This window comes from Aricia agestis, chromosome 13, assembly GCF_905147365.1.
Source record: "Aricia agestis chromosome 13, ilAriAges1.1, whole genome shotgun sequence".
NCBI lineage: Eukaryota > Metazoa > Arthropoda > Insecta > Lepidoptera > Lycaenidae > Aricia > Aricia agestis.
In genome coordinates, this window is record NC_056418.1 from 10,116,300 (window position 1) to 10,139,706 (window position 23,407).

General features: G+C 37.6%; 1 protein-coding gene across 2 annotated transcripts; it reads right to left on the reverse strand.

The window, feature by feature from the left end:
- Positions 1 to 98: 98 nt before the first annotated feature.
- Positions 99 to 23,038, reverse strand: LOC121733224. 2 transcript variants are annotated; one of them, XM_042123417.1, is made up of 6 exons: positions 22,888 to 23,038; positions 7,249 to 7,276; positions 6,525 to 6,735; positions 6,170 to 6,199; positions 1,425 to 1,457; positions 99 to 171 (listed from the first exon to the last, which is right to left on the reverse strand). In XM_042123417.1, exons 1-6 carry the CDS (start codon positions 22,954 to 22,956, stop codon positions 126 to 128), a joined length of 417 nt encoding a protein of 138 aa, XP_041979351.1. In that variant the 5' UTR covers positions 22,957 to 23,038; the 3' UTR covers positions 99 to 125. The 2 variants fall into 2 exon arrangements, with proteins under 2 accessions (XP_041979351.1, XP_041979350.1); XM_042123416.1 differs by lacking the exon at positions 22,888 to 23,038 and adding an exon at positions 7,711 to 7,826.
- Between the last annotated feature and the right edge of the window lie 369 nt (positions 23,039 to 23,407).

A 23,407-nucleotide genomic window follows, 5' to 3' on the forward strand; every position in this document is an offset into this window, starting at 1 on the left:
TTTTATATAGATAATTTAGATATTTATGTATTTACCCGTGGGAGAGCCATGCTTCGGCGCGAATGGGCCGGCTCGAAAGTTATGAGCAAAACCAAAGATAGTAATAATATATTTATTTCGGCAGGTTAAACAACAATATTCATCGTCGTCGTCACCACAGCGTCGGGAAGTCTGAAATGAGATAATAATATTGAGGTATATGGTATAAGTCAGTTTAGATACGTACGTACGATACGTGGGAGAGCCATGCTTCGGCACGAATGGGCCGGCTCGACCGGAGAAATACCACGTTCTCACAGAAAACCGGCGTGAAACAGCGCTTGCGCTGTGTTTCACCGAGTGAGTGAGTTTACCGGAGGCCCAATCCCCTACCCTATTCCTTTCCGTACCATCAACTATTCCCTTCCCTACCCTCCCCTATTACCCTATTCCCTCTTAAAAGGCCGGTAACGCACTTGTAGCTCTACTGATGCTGCGAGTGTCCATGGGCGACGGAAGTTGCTCTCCATCAGGTGACCCGTTTGCTCGTTTGCCCCCTTATTTCATAAAAAAAAGATAGATTTATCTTATATCTTTAAACGAGCAATTCTTGTATATATATATACAGGGTGTAATGGTCGGTATTCGATTAAACAAGAATAAAATGACATTTTCTAAAAATGATTCCTAGCTAGATCGATTTATCGCCCCTGAAACCCCCTATATACTAAATTTCATGAAAATCGTTGGAGCCGATTCCGAGATTCCAATTATATATACGGGTGTAACAAAAATAAGTGATAATACTTAAGGGTGTGTACGATGTTCCTCGTAAAGAGTTCACTGTGAAAAAAAAAATTAGTCCAGCTCTAGCAGAGCTGAACCAATTTTTTTTTCACTTTTGTATGAGGAAACTCTTGACACTGGGGCGCTTGCGCATACAAAAGTGTAAAAAAATTGGTCTTTCAGCGCTACTACTTTCACAGTAAACTCTCCACAAGGAACACATACACAACCTAAAGTATTATCACTTAGTTTTGTTACAACTTGTATAGTAAAGGACCATCCATAAAGTACGTCACACGATTTACATGATTTTTAGACAACTCTTCCCCCTTAACACAAAACTTAGGACCACTCCCCCTCTTTGTCACGCCATGTCTCTCAACCTCGTTTATCCCAGAAGATGTACGGTTCCAACATGATAAACGATAATTTGATCCTAAGGGGCGTCGGATTATAGTGTACCTCACAGTATGGTAGCTAGCGTCTAGACCATGCGTCACCCAAGTCAGTCATGGGTGAACAGTCCATAGACGGCCTTAATTTTATAAAAAAAAAGAACATGATAAACGAATTTAGCGCAACGGAGTTGCCGGGGTCATCCAGTTATTAGCATAGAATATAGATATTTACCAACAAAAACTTTTGCCTGCGGTACTTACTCGTCTAAAGCGGTCGCAAGCGTTGAGGCGACTCTGTAATAATAAACAAGTAACAATTTACTGAAATTATTCTTCACTATTCATACTTTATTGTATTAATTATTATAAATACTACAAGACCAAGAAAACGTTATGTACTAACCGCCGTACTCAGAGACATTTAATTATGATTAACCTTCAATTTAATTACATTTAACTAATTAATGTTCCACTCTGTGTGCGGCAATTAGTCATCTATTACAGAATGCTAATGTCATATATAGGATGTAACAAAACTAAGTGATAATACTTTAGGGTGTGTATGTTTTCCTCGTAGAGAGTTCAATGTGAAAGTAGCAGCGCTGAAAGACCATTTTTTTTTGCTTTCGTATGAGCAAGAGCCTCTGCGTCACGAGTTTCCCCATAAGGGAAGGTACAGCAATGTTCAGATAACTATTTCAACGCTGTAGAAGGTATAATTTTTGCCACTTAAACTCAGGCGTCAAATCAGTGACATATTATGTTTCTGAACATCGCAAATGGTTTCATCGACTGCCCTGAATTACTCTCTAAAATAAATTTACGAACCAACAGACAAGGATTTCGTCACCGGCCTCTACTTGATGTACCTTCTGCAACAACTAACAATAGAAATAATGCATTTTTCTTACGAAGCACTCATGCTTTTAATAAAGTACTAGCTGACCCGGCGAACTTCGTACCGCCTAACTGTCAATGAATGTCGTGTTACTTTTTAGCTGAACTAATTTAGGCTTTGATGAACGTAAAACAATGATACAAAATAATATATTTATATAAATAGAAACAAAAAAGTATTTTATTATGATGAATGATGATGAAAACATACATACAGAATGAGAATAAAAATAAAAAAAATAAAAAATAATAATTAAGTCTCATGTCAGAAAAAAATGATTGAAAACTATGTTGTGCAGATTGGGGGAAAAAAAACTCGGATTAATTCATTAATAGGATTTTCATTCAAGCACTTTGTGGTAAGCGACATTCTTTGTTTTTTGGTCAGGCGCAAGAACAAATAAAGCGGATGGTTTGCCGACACGTGAGCATGCCACGTACAATTGACCATGAGAAAAACATGCATTTTCTAGATTGAGGCCACAAATAGTCAAGGATTGGCCCTGTGATTTGTTGATCGTCATGGCGAAGGCAAGACGAATCGGGAATTGAATTCGTTTAAACTCAAAGGGCATGTCCGAAATATAATAACAATGCCTGAACTTTCGAGACATAGACAATAGCTCAAAGAGTATATAACCACTACGTATGAATAGCTTATCAAGAAAAATCATACAACCTATAAAAAGACTTTTGTTAACCTGTAGTTTTTTTTTCCTTAATCTTATAACCTTTACCAACAGATTTTTTATTCCCTAAATTCCGTTCCTTTCCGATGATTTTATGTTTGTAGACCTGAACTTTGTAGACATTTTACAAAAAATAAATTTCTGAACGCACACATGATGTCTTCAGAAAAAAATAAAGTTGTGGCATAAAGGTCTCAGCAACCAGGCCATAAGCTCCAAAAAAAAATTGTTGTTACACTATTTGACAGGATTGGACAACAAATGTTTGACATACAAATCAGCATCTATTGAAATGATTAAGTATTCATTACACATACTCGTATCGAGTTTTCATTGTTTTTAAGATGTATTCTGCTATTCGGGACGGAAACAAATCCAACAAATCAAAAATCATGGCAATCGGTCCAGCCGTTCTCGAGTTATACGAGGGCTGCTATTTATGTATCCGGAATTAAAAAAAGAAACAAACATATATCATTTAATATGGTTTTATTGCTTTTTAAAATATTCGCCGCGATGATCGACACACTTTTGCATACGCTGGAACCAATTTTCATAGCACTTTTTCCATTCTGATTGAGGTATCTCCAAAACGTGCATTTTGAACGCATCAACAGCTTCTTCGAAAAACGTTGACCACGTAATTTGTTCTTCGCGTATGGAAATAAAAAGAAATCGTTAGGTGCCAAATCAGGGCTGTACGGCGGATGACCAGTCAATTCGATCTTTTGACCCTCCAAAAACTGAGTTGTTTCAGCTGAGGTGTGACAGCTAGCATTGTCGTGATGTAATATGATTCTGCGTTGTCGGTTGTCCTTTCTTATTTCTTCAAAGACTTCTGGTAAACAAATGGTCGTATACCATTCAGAATTAACCGTTTTACGATTCTCTAATGGCACTGTAGCCACATGTCCATTAATTCCAAAAAAACAGGCGACCATTTGCTTCAAAGTACTTTTTGCACGAGTAACTTTTGTTGGTTTCGGCTCATCTTGGAACACCCACACCGTTGACTGTTGTTTAGTTTCGGGGTCATATGCATAGATCCAAGATTCATCACCTGTGTAGATATTATAAACGGCTTTTGACGTACCACGGTTGTATTTTTTTATCATTTTTTTGCACCAATCGACACGAGCCCGTTTTTGATCGATTGTCAAGTTGTGCGGAATCCAACGCGAACATATTTTTTTTACAGCCAAGTGTTCGTGTAATATCGACGCCTCTATCTCGCGATATGTAACATGACGATCACGCATTATTAGTTCCCGCACAGCATCTATATTTTGTGGGACAACAGCTGTTTTTGGGCGACCTTCTTTATTTTCATCCGTGAGCATAGACCGCCCACGATTAAACTCACTGTACCAGTGATAAACAGTGGTTTTTGATGGTGCTTCATCTCCAAAAGTTGCGGTGAGTTGAATAAAGCACTGTTGTTGATTTAGCCCACGCCGAAAATCGTAGTAAATCATTGCACGAAAATGTTCACGCGTTAAATCCATGGCAAATGAAGACACGCAATTTTCAAAATGACGCCACAATGGAAAAATAATTGACAGTCACATGAAACAAAATGTATTCTTCAACCAAAGAGTTCTATTTTCAAATGTTGTAATTACTTTTTAAATATTGTTCTTGTAAGTGGCCAGTTCCGGATACATAAATAGCAGCCCTCGTAAGTGTTGTAACAAACACGACTTTCTTTTATATATATAGATTGCAGGACATGGATATACCTATTCTGTACTAAATCTAAAGTTGTAAAACGACTATTGGCAAATGAATTCTTTGATTAGGATTGTATGATTGTGTTTGAGGTACCTTATACCTACATAATACTATCTTTGGTTTTGCTCATAACTTTCGAGCCAGCCCATTCGTGCCGAAGCAAGGCTCTCCCACGTGTAAATACATAAATATTCTATAAAAATATGATCTATATAAAATATTCTATATTAATATATGTCTGACCAGTACAAGAGATAGCTAGTGATCATATCGTATTTTGGACTTTCAAATCCCTGAAATACTTTGCTTAATAACTGTGATGATGCTGATTGTCGTATGGATAATCCTGAAGATGTTGATGCATCATGCTCATCGGTGTCTTTCTTATTTTTTACCATAACATAATTCCAACATACGCGCCAAACGCTTCATTAAAAAAAGTCGATACAATTTGCATCTAAGGACGCGCAGTTCAACAAAACTTGGTTGTCTACTGTACCCTAAAAGGGAACCCTAACCAGCAGATTTTTTGTATATTGGTAGGTTAATAGTTATATAATTTAAGAGTAACCTTGTCCTACAAATAAAACAATCCATATTTTAGGACCATCAAATCAAAGTATGAAATCCATTCTATCTCTGTTAGCTACCACTTTAGAGATTTTACGAAACTAAAAATGTCGTTTGTCTTATCAAAATGTAGCTACTCACAAAAATGTAAGTAATCACAAAAAAAATTGTTTTAGGGCTCACTCACTATTATAGTTCCTACTTGATTAAAAAAACTGTATTACTGGTAGTCAATGAACCTTAGATAACTTTAAACGGTTGAGACTAATTATAATGTCAATAAATAAAAAAATATGATTAAAAAACAAAACACCCTGTCATTTTGTCCGTACTTCCCCTACTCATTCATTTGATAGGTCACACGGTCATATAGTTTGCAAAATAGATATTTTTTAATTTACCCCCCAAAACTGGCCTTCATGTTTATAAATAATTTTTTTACGTTACACATCCGTGTTTGAATCATCAATTTACATAATATTATGTGTACCAAATATCAACTTATTCGGTCAAACAGTTTTGGATAAAATTGGCTATGACAGACGGTCGGACAGACAGAGATACACGAGAGAGTCTTTACAGTAAATTTATCAATGATTATTTCGTTCCTACATTTTTTAATGTATCGAGTACGGTTTCTTATTAAAGTAGAAAATACCACGTTTCGGGATGTATTCGAGGGCGCGGGGAGGGGGGGGGGGGGGGTTGAGGCCCACCCCGGAGGTTTACTCTGTAACCTACATATTATCCTGATAGATAAAAGTCGTACATTATTGTTAATCCACCTTAATCATAGTAATCAATAATTATTAATTTTGCCTCCATACATTTGAATTTAATTTCTTGAAAATTAAATTCAAAATATGTGATTAAAGTGATGTAATGGCGATTCACAACACAAACAACCGAATTAAAAAAAAAGTAAAATTGCTCTGTAAACGTTTATACAGCGTTTTTATACAGTTTTCATAATATGAAAGCTCCTAAAACAGCATTTTTTAGTCGAGTAAATTCCACCCATGCAGCTTTTCGCCGATTAGAAGCTTACTGCTTTACTCACCAATTTTGTGCTCTGAGCGATCAACTTAAAGAAATATAAGTCGTTGAAAAATAACTTACTGTCCTAATACTTGCTGCTGGATCACAGGTCTGCAAATCATAAAAAATAATATCTTAAATATAAAGTAACATGAATTGTAAAGTAAGTCATACTGCCATACGGGAAACTTTTAAGATTATTAAATCACGTTTCTGTGATGAACAAGAAATATCGTAATGAATCTATACCAAATACCAATGACTATTATAAATGTGTGAAAGTAATATCTATCTATTATCTCTTCACGCTAAATCGCTGAACCGAATTTGGTATGACGATACTTTAAGGCCCGAAAAAGGACATAGAATAGTTTATATTGCGGAAAAATGTACGGTTCCCGCTCGTCATTTACAGTACATAATAAATTATAATCACAGCGCTATATCTTCATATACTCTTTTCCCAAGATGTTTTAATGTGTTTTGGCTTATGATCGGCTTCTTTTTCGGTTTCTTTTTTGGCTTTGGACGCTTCCCGCCGCCACGGAGCGCGTTCGCCTCTTGCAGCTCCTGCTGCCCGTCGCTCGGCAGGCTGCCCCCGCTGAGCTCCTGCTGCCCGGTGCTCAGCACGTCGCCATCGCCGTCCTCTGTGCATCATAAGCTTAGCAATGTAGCACAATATAAATCGTAATGTAACAAATACGGTATCACAGAGCAGGCCCTGGGTGGAGTTGAGTATGCAAAATATGAGTGACGCATTCGGTGAATGAGGCTTAACTCAGAAAAGCCTGACGGTTAATTATGATTCTGAATATTGCCAGGAGTCAAAATAGTCCGTTTTACACTTGGTGGGGTAGATCCCATCTCCACACAGCGCCTCCTTAATCGAGCGAGGCTTGAGCCTTGACCGGCACCTCCTCTGGACCCAACCCAACCCAACCCAACCCAACCCAACCCAACCGCACCCAATAGGGTGATGATATCCTGCAAGCTTTTTTCTTCACTGTCTGTGTGTTGATCGCAACACTGTACTCTCGGGCTGGATGGACTGTGGACTCGCTGAGCTCGACGATGCTGTCTCCTTCCATGGCGTTGCTGGCGTGTTGCAGGAACGCCAGCAACTCGTTGATGGAAATCGAGTCAATAATATAAAAACTTACCGTCAGATACGTCAGCTACCATCGCAACCTAATAAAATACGTTTAATAAATAAAAACGTATAATAAATAAATAGGTTTAATTAGGAATACAGAGATTTCATAACATGTTAATTTGGCCGTGGAGTTATTTTTTCAAATTTTGTTCATGCAAAGTTTCGCATTAGGTTGGATTCAAATAATGCTCCAAAGTAAATTTGGGAAAATTAATGTTTGGCAGTAGGTTTTATTAAAGTAACGCACATTGTAAAGTCAGGGAAATCCATATTTGGCAGTAAATATAACATCTCGGCAACGACACGAATTTCGCTGTTATATCTGCGATTGCCACAACGCGTCGTCCGCGTTTTCATTAGAGCCATAACACGAATTTCGCGTTGTGGATTTTACTGTAAACACAACGCGTTGTGAGCTATTTTTTCGCGCAATGAGCGTTTTCGATCTTAGGGCGTAACATATACATACCGGTTGTTGATGGGAATAAGCGACGCAGGCCAGCAGCACGGCCGCTGTCATCATCATTATCGGCCTCATGATGAAATAGGTGCAGCACGGATGTGAACCTTGCTTTTATACTAACAAGTTTGCCTGTATCCGCCAATGATTTGCTTTTTATTTTAAATGGATGAATTAGTCATACCGGGTGTTATATTATTATTTTTTCAAGCTCTTAATTAATTTTAACCATATCTATTTTTTTTATTTCACGTTGGTCATACACAATATTGATCGTATAACGAATTGTTCGCAAAAAATTGAGAGGTTTAGCTTTTCAATCTGATACATTAAGGGCCTGTTTCACCACTTCCTGATAAGTGCTGGATAGGCTATCCACAATTTATCTTCACAGATAGAGTATGGAACATCTGTCAAAAAGTTATCACACCTTATCAGGAAGTGGTGAAGCAGGTCTTAGGGCCTTAGGCCTTATCATAATTAGTAATGATTAGACATCGGATTATATGCACGTCAAAGTGCCGAAATATGCATGCAAATATGCACGAAAAATGGCCGAAATATGCACAAAATATGCACAATCAAAAGTCACTTTATATTAAAAATTATTATTAACGGCATATATAATCCATTAACGGTACCACCGCAAAACTCTTCAAGAGTTTTGCGGTGGTGCCGTTAATGGATTTGATGAAATTTTTATTATTTCATCAAATCCAGAATTTTTCGTTTCTTAAACAGCACCAATAATATTTTTCTACCAACGTTTTCCGATTGCAATCTTAATTCCCATGGAAGTTTATTAAATCGTTAACTACTTCATTCAAATTGTTTACGAATGTTGCCAACTACAAAAAAACATTTTGTTTCAAGAAAGATAATATTGTACCTATTACGTGTATTGCATTCTTTAAATGGGGATGGAGCCACATATTGTTGGCTTTTTTTTAGTGTCCCTGTTTTTTTTTGTTTCTTTTTTTTGTACCTTGTATCTGTGTAATATGTGTATTTAAGTGTAGTGTGATGTGAATGTTTGTTAAATAAATGTTTATTTATTATAATTATTGTTATATTTGAAGTGTTTTGATCTATCGTACCTCTGTTTTGTGGCCTTAGTGTGTGTCATGATAGCTAGTCTGGAGACTACGAGGGCATAAAACTACCGAAATATGCACTATCAACGAAAAATTGCCAAAATATGCACTGTCGCCTAAAAAGTGCCATTATATGCATTTGCATATGCAAGTATGCAAATGCATATACTCCGATTTGTAGTTATGATAAATAGCTAAAACAAGAACGGTTCACTGAATACACCTATCTACCGACAAAGTTACATCAGTATAGGTTTTATGGTTTCAAAGAAAAGTGGCTGTGACAGACGGACGGCCAGACAGACAGACAGAAAGGGAATTAATCTAACCTAAACTGAACATACAGTTTTAGAGTGTCATTTCATTAATACGCAAGGGGGCTTAGCCCCTTGCCCCAACTTGGGGTACTTCGCCCCCCCGAACCCTCCCCCCTCCTGGATATGTTGCTTCAGAATGGTTTCGCGTCGTTAGTGTTGAGTTTTAATCCTCCTTTTTAGGAACAAAGTAAGTAAATAATTAAAAGGGAATTTATTCTAACCTAAACAAAACATACAGTTTTCGAGTGTCATTTCATTAATACGGGAGGGGGCTTTGCCCCCGGCCCCTACTTGAGGGGTAGCTGTGCCCCCCCCCCCCCCCTCCTGGATATGTTGCTTCAGAATGGTTTCGCGTCGTTAGTGTTGAGTTTTAATCCTCCTTAACAAACTAAGTTAATAATTAAAAGTGAATTTATTCTAACCTAAACTAAACATACAGTTTTCGAGTGTCATTTCATTAAAACGCGAGGGGGATTTGCCCCCGGCTCCTACTCCCCCCCCCCCCCCCTCCTGTATATGTTGCTTCAGAATGGTTTCGCGTCGTTATTGTTGAGTTTTAATCCTCCTTATTAGGAACAAACTAAGTTAATAATAAAAAGTGAATTTATTCTAACCTAAACTAAACATACAGTTTTCGAGTGTCATTTCATTAATACGCGAGGGGGCTTCGCCCCCGGCCCCTAACCACCCCTTCTGGAAATGTTGTTTTAAATAGCAAAATGGTGTCACGTCGTTAGTGTTGAGTTTGAATTATGCTTTTTAGGAATAAACTAAGTAATAACTTAAACTAAACATACACTTTTTGAGTGTTATTTAGTTACCATGTGGGTGGCGCTTCGCCCCCCGAGCCCCCAACTTGGGGTCTGCGCCCCGGTCTTTGTGATCGGGTCCCCTTTTCACCCTTTGAGTAAGGGACCATAAAAAGGAGAAAATTATCCATTTCCGTTATTATACTATGCTAACGCGGACGAAGTTGCGGGCAACAGCTATATTATAATAACACTTAACGCGAGCGAAGCTGCGGGCAAAAGATAGTACTTTATAATCAATTAATTGGTTTCAATTATAAGATTTCATACTCTGATTAAAATTTAATTTCTTATATTTTTCTCTTTTTTTTTAAGATCCTGAAAATTTCCAATTTTACCTGTTTCCCTGACAGACAGCTGAAATCCGGACATATCAGAAAATTCCTGTCATCTGGTAACCCACCCGCGCCGTTTCGTCCGTCTCTTTGCGGTCAAAGTACAGGTGGGTGAACCAAAATCTTTTCGTTTTCGCTTCGTTATAGAATCGCCGATGATAATGTATGGAATTGACATAAGCGCTCGTTAATATGACGTTGACGTTCGACTCGTCTTATGTCAATTCCGTACATTTTGATCGGCGATTCTATAACGAAGCGAAAACGTAAAAGTTTCGGCCAAATGGCGGTATAATCCACGCGCGATCAGAATAGGATGCGATCTTTTGGCACTGAGATGCGCGTTGACGGCTAGCCAACCATACCGTCGGAAAACGTCAAAAAAATAGTATTGCAAACTGTCATTTTCTATTAATTACGACAAGGTTCCATCTCATTCTGATCGCGCGCGGATTATAGCTGTTATGTTCATTGTGATAATACAAATTAGCAGCACTGAAAGAGTTGACCGCTGTCGATCCTGGGACACAGTGGTGGGAATGTATGGTGGGCCAAAGCCCGATTAAGCACTGAAAGAGTAACTTTTTTTTCAGTTTTGTATGCCTGGCGCTGGGGCGTTTGCCCATATACAATTATAAGAAAAAAAAATTACTCTTTCAGCGTTGCTACCTTGATAGCGCTCCTGCTGAGCCCATAAAGTTAATATATCTAGCGGAATAAAGCAACAATCTCGAGCTGTCAAACGAAACCGAAATTGGTTTTCATCTGTGTGAAAAATATGTGTACGTATACACTTACACAAGCATGATTGAACATGAATTCTATGAGATTAAATTGTCAACGTGAGGCACGTGCCGACTGGACGTCAAAAAAAGAGTGCTGCTGTCATGTATCACACGTCTCTTTTTACCACGCAGTGTTACTGATAGTGACATCTCTCTTGCTCAGGCCTTTGTTTCTCTATTCCGCTAAGTATATTAACTTTATGGCTGAGCCCTATACCCCTATTCTGCTATATTAATGCTACATTCACTCGGCTGGAATGATAACTCCATGACGCTTGCTGGATCTGTAACCGCTAAAACTTAGATGTCGACGATAATAGTAGGGGAGGAGAAGGATCTATTTGTGTAGTCACTCGAGCGTCATGGAGACCTAGTAGGTTTTTTAAATTAGGTAAAACTGATAAAAAATAATAAGAGCGTTTTTTATTTTAGCGGTGGGTTCAGAAACTGGCGCTATTTTAAAGTTTTGAAAAAGAAAATAATATTATATTCAGAAGATTGCTTATTCAGGTAAATTATAAATATATTTTAGACAACAGGGACTAAATCATTTAGTTTAGTGCAAAATAAAATATCTGCGAAGCTTAGTTAGGAAAATATGAAGCTTTATTTTTTATATTTTAAAATGTTCCTACAGGCTTACCTAACATTTGAATCGTCAGTGCTTTATATGGAAGCTTCTTTAGGGTATACTAAACATTCTCTATCTTAATCTGAAAGATCCGATGACATTTCAATATACAAAAATACAAAAAAAATTACCCACCACGTGAGAAATCTGATTTATATCCCATGATAACTAGACACAATATGTCGGAAGCCTATACATCTTAATCTGGCACGCTCGAGCTAGTCCCGAAATCCCCTCTTCTCCTCCCCAATTATAATATTTCTTCGAAGTTCGACATGTAAACGTATAGATTGCAATGTATCATTTGTTCATAATATTTTATTAAGCTTTTCGAACATAATAATAAATATATCAGTTAAAATGCAATAAATTGCTGAAAGGCGAACAAATAAAATACCATTTAAAATCCTTTGACATTGTAATATTATATTAATATCATCGAAAGCAAACACTTTAATGGTGTGACAAATAGCCCTCCAGCAGTATTTTATGCTGGCGCACTGGTGCTGGCATCATTGCTGAAATTAAAGATGGTCGACGGTTTAAAAACTTCAAATAGTAGTACGGTACCTAAAGCTCTGGTTTCCTCTAAAAGCGGCGCCGTCATACAGCGGCCGCAATACAGCGGTGAATGACGTCACTAGAACGTAGTCCATGGAAGCAATAATATGGCGCGGTTTCCTAGAGAACGGTTTTTAACTCGCGTTTTCTGGGAAACCGAGCCATACCGCCCATATTATAGACAACGTTCTAGCGACGTCATTCACCGCTGCATCACGGCCGCCATACGACGGCACCGCTCTTGGAAGAAACCCGAGCTTAAGTGGAAGATATAATCTACCAGATGACGCCCGCAATTCCGTTGAAGTTGTTGCTATTTATCGATCGGGAATCGCACTCTTTTCAAGGAATAAAAAGCATCTTATATCCTTTCCCGGGACTCAAAGCCCGCTCTCTCCATTGCTTACAGCAAAAGGTTTGGCGTCAAAAGTTTACAGGCAGACAATCAGACAGACACACTTTCGCAATTTAATGGATAATTAAAACTTATTATTGATTTACGAGAAAGTGTGAGTGAGCCTATGTTTTTGTCTATCTATCTGTCAGTTACCGAATATATATAAATACAATATCTTCATTGTCACAAAGTCAAGTCAAGTCAAACTCAAATTCGTAAAGTCGTCTTCCTTATAATCTTCTTAAAATATATAAAAATACTTGTCACGTTGTTTGTCCGCGATGGACTCCTAAATTACTGAATCGATTTATTTGGTTTGTACACAGTGTGCAATTTGATTCAACTTAAAAGATGGAATAGCATCGCAATTCGGAAATTGTAATAAGTATTATAGCTTAGTGGTCTTCATGACTGATGTCCTCCTACTGTTCTTTTGAAAAGTTTACTACAATGTAATATAACAAACACCTTAGCCACAACAACTGCAACAGACAGACATTAAGTAATAAAATATTAAGTAGATATTATGGATACTTACGGGTCTGGTAGAAGACTGTAACAAAAATGAATACAAGTACTTAATAAAAATACAGTGACTATTTTCACATTTGGCATCTGTTATTAATTTAAAAGAAGGGTTGGAACTTGGACGTATAATTACTACTTACTAGCTATTTGACCGAGCTTCGCTCGGTATTCGATAAAACACGAATAAAATGACATTTTCTAAAAATTATTCCTAGCTAGATCGATTTATCACCCCCGAAACCCCCTATATATATATATATATATATATATATATATATATATATATATATATATATATATATATATATAGATCCACCAAACATTATAACTCAAAGGTGACTGACTGACCGATTGACATAGTGATCTATCAACGCACAGCCCAAACCACTGGACGTATTGGGCATGCAGGTAGATGTTATGACGTAGGCATCCGCTAAGAAAGGATTTTGATAAATTCCAACCCCAAGGGGTTCAAATAGGGGATCAAAGTTTGTATATAGGTAATAAAAATTCTTAACGCGAGCGAAGCCGCGGGCAAAACCTCGTAACAGTATAAAATTAATAAAAAGTAAACGCTCTGCAGGCACTTACGCACTAATGTCAGGAAAGTCTGGAAGCTCACGTTCTAAATCAACATGTCTGTAAATATAAATGAAAAATAATTTTGTTTGTAGCGTCTGTTACTTATTAATAAAAAATTGGTGTCACTGTGGAATAATTATATATTACCTATACTTTTATATGTTTCGTCGACTTTTTACAGCTAACACAAAAAATATAGTACAATTGTATTAATAATATAAATTTAATAATTATGTAAAAATGTTATAAAGTTTTGAGATATGTTGTATCCGGTGAAATTCGCCAACAAACTGTTATGGAGTTTGGTGATTTCTATTGTCTAAGAAAATATGTAAATTTATTTTGGATAAATAAAAAAAAAATAAAAAAAAAAAAATTATGTGTCTGAACTGTCAACTGGGTCATAATGACAGAATCACACAGTATGCTAGTTTAACGTTGTTCGTGGCGGCCGAAAAGGAAGATCTTCCGACCGAGCGAGATAGCATATTCGGTCAGGCCGAAGCCCACTGACGTCATTTCAGACGTTGTATATATCTTGCCGTTCTCCGAAACTTCGATAGCGCGATGCAGGAATGTTAGGCGAATTGTGGGTACCGCCACATCACTCCCCCCCGAAGACCTGTGGTATTCTTCGATGCGCTTGTGTTGTCAGGTGTGGGCCGAAGCTACGCGTGCAATGACCAGGAGAGGGACCCCGTGCTCTGCTTGCTGACCGGTCGTTGTAGCCTATGGCTGCCCCGTTCAAGCCAGACGCGGGTTCGACCGGCGCGGACCTCCAACGCGGCTTATGGTCGAGGCGACCCGGTTATGCTTGATGTCTGCTGACGTGGTGCGGAGGGGCGGGGAGTGTTGATGATGATTGATGTCCAGAAGGATGCGTGTTCTTGTCGGTGGTCACCAATTTAACGTTGTTCGTGGCGGCCGAAAAGGAAGATCTTCCGACCGAGCGAGATAGCATATTCGGTCAGGCCGAAGCCCACTGACGTCATTTCAGACGTTGTATATATCTTGCCGTTCTCCGAAACTTCGATAGCGCGATGCAGGAATGTTAGGCGAATTGTGGGTACCGCCACACTAGTTTTATAATATGCGCCCGAACGCGCGGCTCATCAAGAAAAATAAAATGTAGACCCTTGTACGTATTATTATCCGCGCGCGAACAGGGCCCGTACCACGAAACCGTTTTGAGACTCAAACAATCGGACAGGAATGCCGCGTCCTGCTCTAACAACGTCATTTCACATTTGTTAGAGTAGGACGCAACATTCTCTTACGATTATTTGAGTCTCAAAACCGTTTCGTGGTACAGGCCCAGATTGGGATGCAACCTTGTCAAAGTAAATCGAAAATTACAGTTTTTAAATGAAGTAGCGTTAGCAAAAATATTCTGAACATAATATAGGTTTAATGTTTATATATATTAATAATAAAATACATAATCGACCGATTCTGTACATTAAATATATTACTGTGGTTTTGGTCAACCCTGTGGCAGCTGCAACTCTTTCAATTGCTAATTTTTTCATGAAAAAGATTTCTTGGTAATATTTTATCAATGAATCCAATGATTGTGATACAGGAATTATTATTCCTGAATCACTTGGTTACCTTACCCATATGGCCCATTTCCAAGTGTGTCACTTATATGTATTTAAATCTATGACTGTGTCAATGTTATTTTAATGCATTTATAGTACACTTCGACTTCATGGAAATATTTATCTATTGCCAGAATAGGGGAACATACAAATATAATGTTTATCAAAATGTTGCTAATAAAACGTTAAAAAAATATAAAATAAGGGCCACTGCAAGGTTATTATCTATATATTAATACGTGAGAGAAAAACCTTGTAACCCTTTTTACGAAAAATGGGAAAACGTAGGTGCATGAAATTTCGCACAGTTATAGTTTATATGGTGAAGGAGTGCAATGAGTTAATATTATTTTAAAATTACGCTTTTTATCATATTATATATTTTTAACAAATAAAACGTTACACACACTACGACACTTCTACTAGGAAAAATGACAGATTTTTGAGTGACAAGCCTATAAATATATACGAATTATACTCTTTTATTTATGGTTGAAGTCTGTTGACAAGTTGACAAATTAAAAATGGTTTTTTTTTTAATTTAATTTTAGATTACAATTAGACATTGTTTAAACGGCCAGTCTGAGATCATCTGAGTCCCAGAGACAAGAATTGAAAAAAACTATGATTAAGTCAATATTTTTTACAAAATATAGGTAGTAGTCCTAATGTCGTTGCAAGTACGGTCGAATTTCGACCATTGGGCGATCTCTAGTTTTATAAAATACTTATTGCTTTTTTACAAAAAATACGAATAATTAAAAGTAACTTGAAACGGAACGGATTTTAAAACGCTAATGAGCGTTCAGTGACGTCACACATGCTATCCCCGCGTTCCATTTAGCGTTAAAAACGATCAAAATGCCTCCATTTTGAGTGTTTTGATCGTTTTTAACGCTAAATGAAACGCGGGGCATGACAACTTTTTGAGAGGTACAGGTCAGTTAACTAAAGCTGGCACGATCAACACATTTACACATTGCGCTTGTGTAGTGTCTGAATATCTGCGGCGTGACGTCGTACTGCATACGCATCATGAAAAGTCTGCTTGCTCTCTCGCGCGCGGTCCATCTTTTCTTTTGCTACTGTTTATAAATACAGCGTGATGTTACAAGTCAGTCACGTGTGATCGGCGCGCGGCCAGCTATCGGGACTCTAGTCTACCTACAAAATCATTTATTTTTAAACATACTGTAGTAGTAGTAGTGAAATTGCATAAGTGTGGGTACTGTGAACGTGCCAGCTTCAGTTAACCCGCCCAGAGCCCGCGCGCGTGTTTCTCATACGCTATATAATATACAACCCGCGCAGAACACGCGCACGTCTGATCGCGCCCTAATTCCCATAGTATTACCGTTTAAGCCCGGCCGCATATTGTCCGAAATTTCTGATCAGAAACAGTTGAACGTCCGCGCTGTCTCTTACATTTAGTACTGAGCCGAGTGAGCTCGAACTCGCTGGAAGGATATTTCGGATAGTGTGCGGGGTGGCGGTCCGGCGAAATTCAACTGTTTCTGATCAGAATTCGGACAATGTGCAGCCGGGCTTAAATTTGGTTCCTTTCGAACTGTCATGTAACGTCACCCTGATAACGCTCAAGGCCACCTAAATATTGCAAATGTATTGAAAATGTGTACTTACGAGTAGGTACCCATTTTTGACAAGTATTGTAGAACATGTTTTTTGACGGAGTTACTTTTCCTTAGTTTTTATTATTCGTAGGCGCCGCTATTTAAATAAATCGTTGCATACACAATCGTATAGAAAAAATACGTAAGACAATTATAATATAAACTTTATATTATAAACTAAATAATAACTCACATTCCCTTGGATGGCTTCGCGATACTTGAACTGAAATAAAATATTATTTCATCTTACATATTGAAATAAGTAGAATAATTATAACACATTAGGTACCTCTGTAAGGTTAGTAATACCTTCTACTCGGCGAAACATGGCGGTAGCGGTCATTGACTTTCTGTCAAAAAACTTGTCATTTTCTATGTAACCCGCGATTGACAACATCTGACACTTCATTGTCAATCGCGGTTTATATGGAAAATGACAAGTTTTAGACAGGGAGTCAATGACCGCTATCGCCATGTTTCGCCGAGTACAGTATAGTAACTAAGATTTAAGAGTAGGCAAAAAACCGGCCAAGTACGAGTTGGACTCGCCTATGAAGGGTGCCGCAGTAGTAATAAGGTTTATTTTTATGAAATTATAAGGTTTTTGATTTATTTTTATGTTTTGGTTGATTTAATTAAAGTTAAATTAAGGTTTACCATTTATGACGTAAGTATAAAAAAAAAAACTACTAGCTAGATCTCGTTCAAACCAATTTTTATGGCATTTATTAAATAAAAAATTATATTTGAAAATTGAAATACCAAACTGAACAAGTTAATTGAAAACAATTGAAGAAGATAATATTATTTCATTATTAGAGATGTGCCGACTAGTCGGTAAAGCCGACTATCCGGCCACTTTCGTAGGCGGCGACTATTCGGCGAATAGTCGGCAAAAAGCGCCGACTATCCGGCTTTTTATTATTTTACTATTATTGATAAGAAAAACCTTGATTATTTTGAAATTAAGTGAATTGTTTCTGATATTACTTGCTTGTAAAGAAATATCTACGACATTAATTATTACTGAACAACATAATATCTTCATCATTCTAAACATTTATATTAAAAAAATACGCGCGGCACTGGAGGACTGCCGCGATAAAGCTATTGCATAGATTTACCGCTTTATATCATGACGTTAACATAACCAATACAAAACACGATCCGACACGTTCGCAGGCGGCGTATGCGACTTACTCAGCTTAGCAATCAGCAGTAAACAAAGCTGAAACCATGATCGGTTGGCCGACTAGTCGGCCGATTAGTCGGCTTCTTTGCAACCGACTAATCGGCTAGTCGGCTAGTTATGGCCAAGTTATGATCGGAACATCTCTAATTATAATATCGTCATATTATTATATAATTAAAAAATTAAAGAAAAATAATTAAAGAAATTAAAAAATTGTATATTACCTACAATTTTTTAATTTCTTCTACTGTGTCCTATGCAAAAATTATATTGAATTTTAGCTCATTTCTTATTAATTTTATTTAATTTAGGGTGGGTTGCACCAACTAACTTTAACATTAACCATAACAAAACGTCAAATGAACTGTCAAATCCCTAGCAAAAGTCCATAATGGACGCCATTATTGACGATAACCTTAACCTTAAGTTTAAGGTTAGTTAACTATAACTACGCCTCTGGTCACTGGTGCAAGTTGCAACCCACCCTGGGTTGCAACTTGCACATGTTATTTGAACTTGCAAATGTTATTTGAACCTCGAATTTAACTATATTTTGGGTACAGCTTCAGTAAAATAAAGTTTTTAGGCTCATTTATGTCCGTCTGTCTGTTTGTCCGCGGTTTTGCTCAGAGACTATAGGACCTACAAAGCTGTAATTTGCCATGAATGCACATAATATAATGATGCCGACAAAATGGTACATGAAATCTTAAAAAATACTTTTTTTATGGTAAGTACATCAAGCGGGGATGAATTCTTTTCGTGTCCACCCCATCGTGTGGGGTGTCGTTGGATAGGTTTTTTTAAAATATAAATACGTGAGTATTCATAGATCATTTTCCGATTTAGGGATCCGTTTGTGAAATAATAAGTTTTAAAGTGGAAAAAATCGTTAGAGTCCACTGTCCCCCTCATTCTACAAGCTAAACGGTTTCTTCTGGAAATGTGAAAAAATTCACGGGAGTAGAAAATATGCTGAATTCAAAAGGAACACTATCAGGGCTAAGAAAACTTGATAAGTTGTTGAGTTATAGTCGATCAACTAAAAAAATGAATTCGGCGAAGTTTAAAGGAACTTTTCGTTCAAATTCCATTGAACGTAACTGAGATGATATTGTTAGTAGTGGAAAAAACGTTATAAATGTACAATCATTGACCATACAAAAATTATCAAAAACTAGCGGTACTACGGAACCCTATAATATTGCGCGTGGCCCGACACGCACTTGGCCGGTTTTTGAATTCAAAACATTGCCTATTCATTATTCGATTTAAATAAATAGTACAGAACTGTTCGTGTGAGAGTCCGACTCGAACTTGGCCAATTTTTTGTTCTGAGTCCCGACTTTTGTAATGTACCATCAAGGAAATTGGACCTACACCAGTTGGTCGGCTTATGTCAATTCAATGTAAACGCGACCAAATTAATTAGGTCCGCCATCTGCCTAGGAATGATCTTCTACATAATATTAATACGTACATTTTCGGCGCTTTCGGCGCTTTTGGTAGTTTGGATAGTTTCGGTAGTTTCGGCAGACGGAATTTTGGACGGAAGCCGCGGCGAGACGCTTCGCTCATTGCGCTATCTGCATCCAGCAAAATGATTATTCACTATCACTACATATCATAAAACAAAGTCGCTTTTTTCCCACATGTCCCTTTGTTCCCTTTAATCTTTAAGACTACGCTACGGATTTTGATGCGGTTTTCTTTAACCTTCAAGCGGGCGCGCGCTATTTTGTAACGGCAGTGGTCGCGCGTAGCCTAAAAGACGTCGTAGGCGAATTTGGGAAACAAAACACTTTTCATTCAACATTATTTATTATTTAATAAATTAAATTATTACTCTTTTTAAAAGTAATCAGTTCACCTAGAAAATTAAATGAATTTTTAGTAGAAACTTAGTTATAAAATCCATTGACCCAAAGTAGCTTATCTTGTGTGAAAAGGGGCAGAAAAAGTGATCGGAATTTTCTTATCCTATTTCCAATTTTTTTCTTCATCTAGCAATAACACTCGATGTTATTTGCCTCAATAATATGAAAACTACTCATAAAATTACTTATAAGAGAGGCGCGCGGAGTCTTTTCGACGCCGGCGCAGAGACCAAAACAATTGAGCTTCTTGTTGCAAAGGGGGTGCGGAGAGTAATTGTAAGCTATTTATTTGGTAGATAGATAAATTATGAAAAGCTACTGAGAGAATGATACGGATTCAACGAAAAATGTCGATAATATCAACGTAAATGTATTGAGGGGAGTCAATTCGACGTCGCGCGACCGCTTGAAGGTTAAATTGACAATAATTATGATAAGATACCACTTATCCCGCGTGAGTAATAAAAAATAATTATTAAATATTTTGCAAAATTATCTTTTACGAAATATTTAATAATATGTAGGTACTAGTAGTATAAAATTATTATTAAATATTTCATAAAAGGTGAGACTTTAAGGTATTTTGTTTATGTTTAATAACAAAAACTTACCATCAATTAGTTCGCCGGCTCCCAAGCTTTCCTAATAAAAAGATGATTTAATAACATAAGCTGTGGTAGGGTCAGTATATCGTAGTGTCTAAACACACTAGGCCGAAGTTACGCGGCGTATATTCCGCATGATTATACGCCCGCAATGTATTTTAAATTACCGATTACACACGTTCCGTCCGTATTTTTAATGCGTTTGACATTGCGGACGTAATCATGCGGAATTTAAGCCGCGTAACTTCGGCCTAGAGCGTTGAGACTTACGCATTCAAAACATTTCATTTTAAATATTGGTGAATAACGCACATTATTTATCAAGATCTTAACATATAATCGTTGGAATCTTGTTTTTTTAGTAATTCTTAAATGCGTTCTGAAGAAGAAATAAATTACATTCGGTCCTTGGGCGGTGGCATATGACGGCGTGGCGGTGGCGTGGTCATGGAAGAAATTAATACATGGGCATTTGATGGACCTACGTCAGTTGGTCGGATTATAATGGCCTGCGGGGCTAAAATGGTCGCTTTGGAGAATCGTATTTTTTTTAAATCGCAAAATGGTCCATTCTGCTTGCAATTCACATCTAGTAATTCGTACTAATTTGACATTCGTCATTTGATAGTATGGGATATTATGTGTGAAGACTTTCCGACTGAGCGAGGTGGTATGCTCGGTCAGGCCAGAGCCTACGTGATACATTTAAGCTGTCGTATATATGTCGCAGGCACATTGTATATTTAGCCGTATTACATTACGGATCGCCGTTTTAAAAAACGGCGCCGTTTTTTAATGCGGCGTGTCGACGTTTAGCCGGATTGTAATGGCGATACGTTCTTCAATAAGGCGGCCCACGTTTAGCCGCATCGTAGTCCTATGTAAGTTATAGGGTGATCTTGATTGCAAAATAAAACAATGCTGCAATGAGTGGCCTTCATTATATTTTGGTAAGCACTCAGAGAACAAGCAAAAAATTCTGGATTTATCTTTTGTTTTATGACGGTCGCCAGCTGTTGCCGCAGCACGCTCGCTTCGCTCGCTCGGCTCCCTCTGTGTTGTGGTCTAAGTTCTAACCTAACCTAACCTATTTTTGGACTTTCTGGATTGTGTTTGTTTTTGTTTTGGTGGGGGGCTGCTCCCCCCCGTCCCCCCGCTTCGGTATCCGTGGTAAGTAGGCCTTCTGTTAAGTCTTTATTAATTAATAAAATAAATAAATTAATAATGAAATGAAATAAAATACTGAAATGTTTTCTCTGCTGACCGAATGTATAATCTTGCCGACCAAGTAATTATTCTGTCGAGTGACTGTTTATTTTGCAGATACATAATAAAACTCGCTGCCAGTTATGTTTTTAAATTGCTAACCATTGTCATGATTATTTACAGAACACGAATTGCAGCCTGATTTTAATTATTGCTAACAAAATATTTGTATGCTGACAAAATGATTTATTAGCTGTTATTTCTTTCAAACCAAATTTTTAAATGGCATACACAAAATTTAATTATTTCTCATATGTATCTGTGACACGGGCAGCGCCACGAGTGTTAAGAAACGAATTACGAAACTAAATTTGTCAAAAAGGCGACTAGTCTCTAACCAATGACATAAGAAACACTTCTTATGTCATTGTCTGTAGCCTTATTACATTACGGCTAGCCGTATTGAATAACGTATAGCGCCGAATGCATTCCGGCGGTTTTTTATTCAGCCGCATTCAATCCGGTTAAACGTCGACACGCCGCATTACAAAACCGCGCCGTTTTTTAAAACGGCTAGCCGTAACGTAATACGGCTAAATATACAATCCGCCTGCGACATATATACCGACGCGCTCAGAAAACTTCGATAGCGCGATGCAGGAATGTTAGGCGAATTGTGGGTACCGCCACAACAGTTTTGATAATTCATTTGCTGAATTGATTGAGAGGAATTGCTAAATGTGACCATTTTATTTACTTTGATTAATGATAAGTGCAGGTGATTATTGCAGGTGATTAGTAATCAGGAGACAGGTGCGGCGACTGATTAGTGCAAGTCCTTCAACTTGTCTGATAGTACTACCAGAGAAGTTGATTCCTATGTAAATCGGGGACCTAAGTAATTTGGTTGCGTTACGTCAAACCCAGCTGACAGATCACAATTAACATTGAATTGACATATTCGACCAAATAACGTTGGTTTGTCAATTGCATAGGAATCAACTTCCTCGATGTTGCATAATATAGTATACACACCAGCTGTTGATGGGAGTAGGCGACGCAGGCCAGCAGCACGGCCGCTGTCATCATCAGTACGGGCCTCATGTTGCTTTCTTTTTCAGTTACAAGTTTGTCCGCCAGTGAATTTGCTTCATTTTATAGTGAATGCACCAGTTATAATCAGTGGTTTAAATTTAATTTACCATAGGTACACGTTACATTATTAAATTAAAATTTTATTTCAAGCTTACGATCAATTTTGACCATATCAAGATTTTTTATTCCTATTTGATAAATACACCTCATAATATTATTAATCCTAATTTAGTGGAATAATATAAAAATATGTTTTTTATTAATTTCATTATTATTTTTATGAAAATAGTATACGTGTACTCCAGGCCGTATTACGAGTATGACTGGTTCGGATTGGAATCGTATCGAACGTAGTGCGAAAACGCTCTTACAGCCATGGCACACGTGACACGACGCGGTGCGGCGCCGCACCGGAGACCATCTCGCCGGACTACCGGCCACACGGTGAGTGTGGCACTGC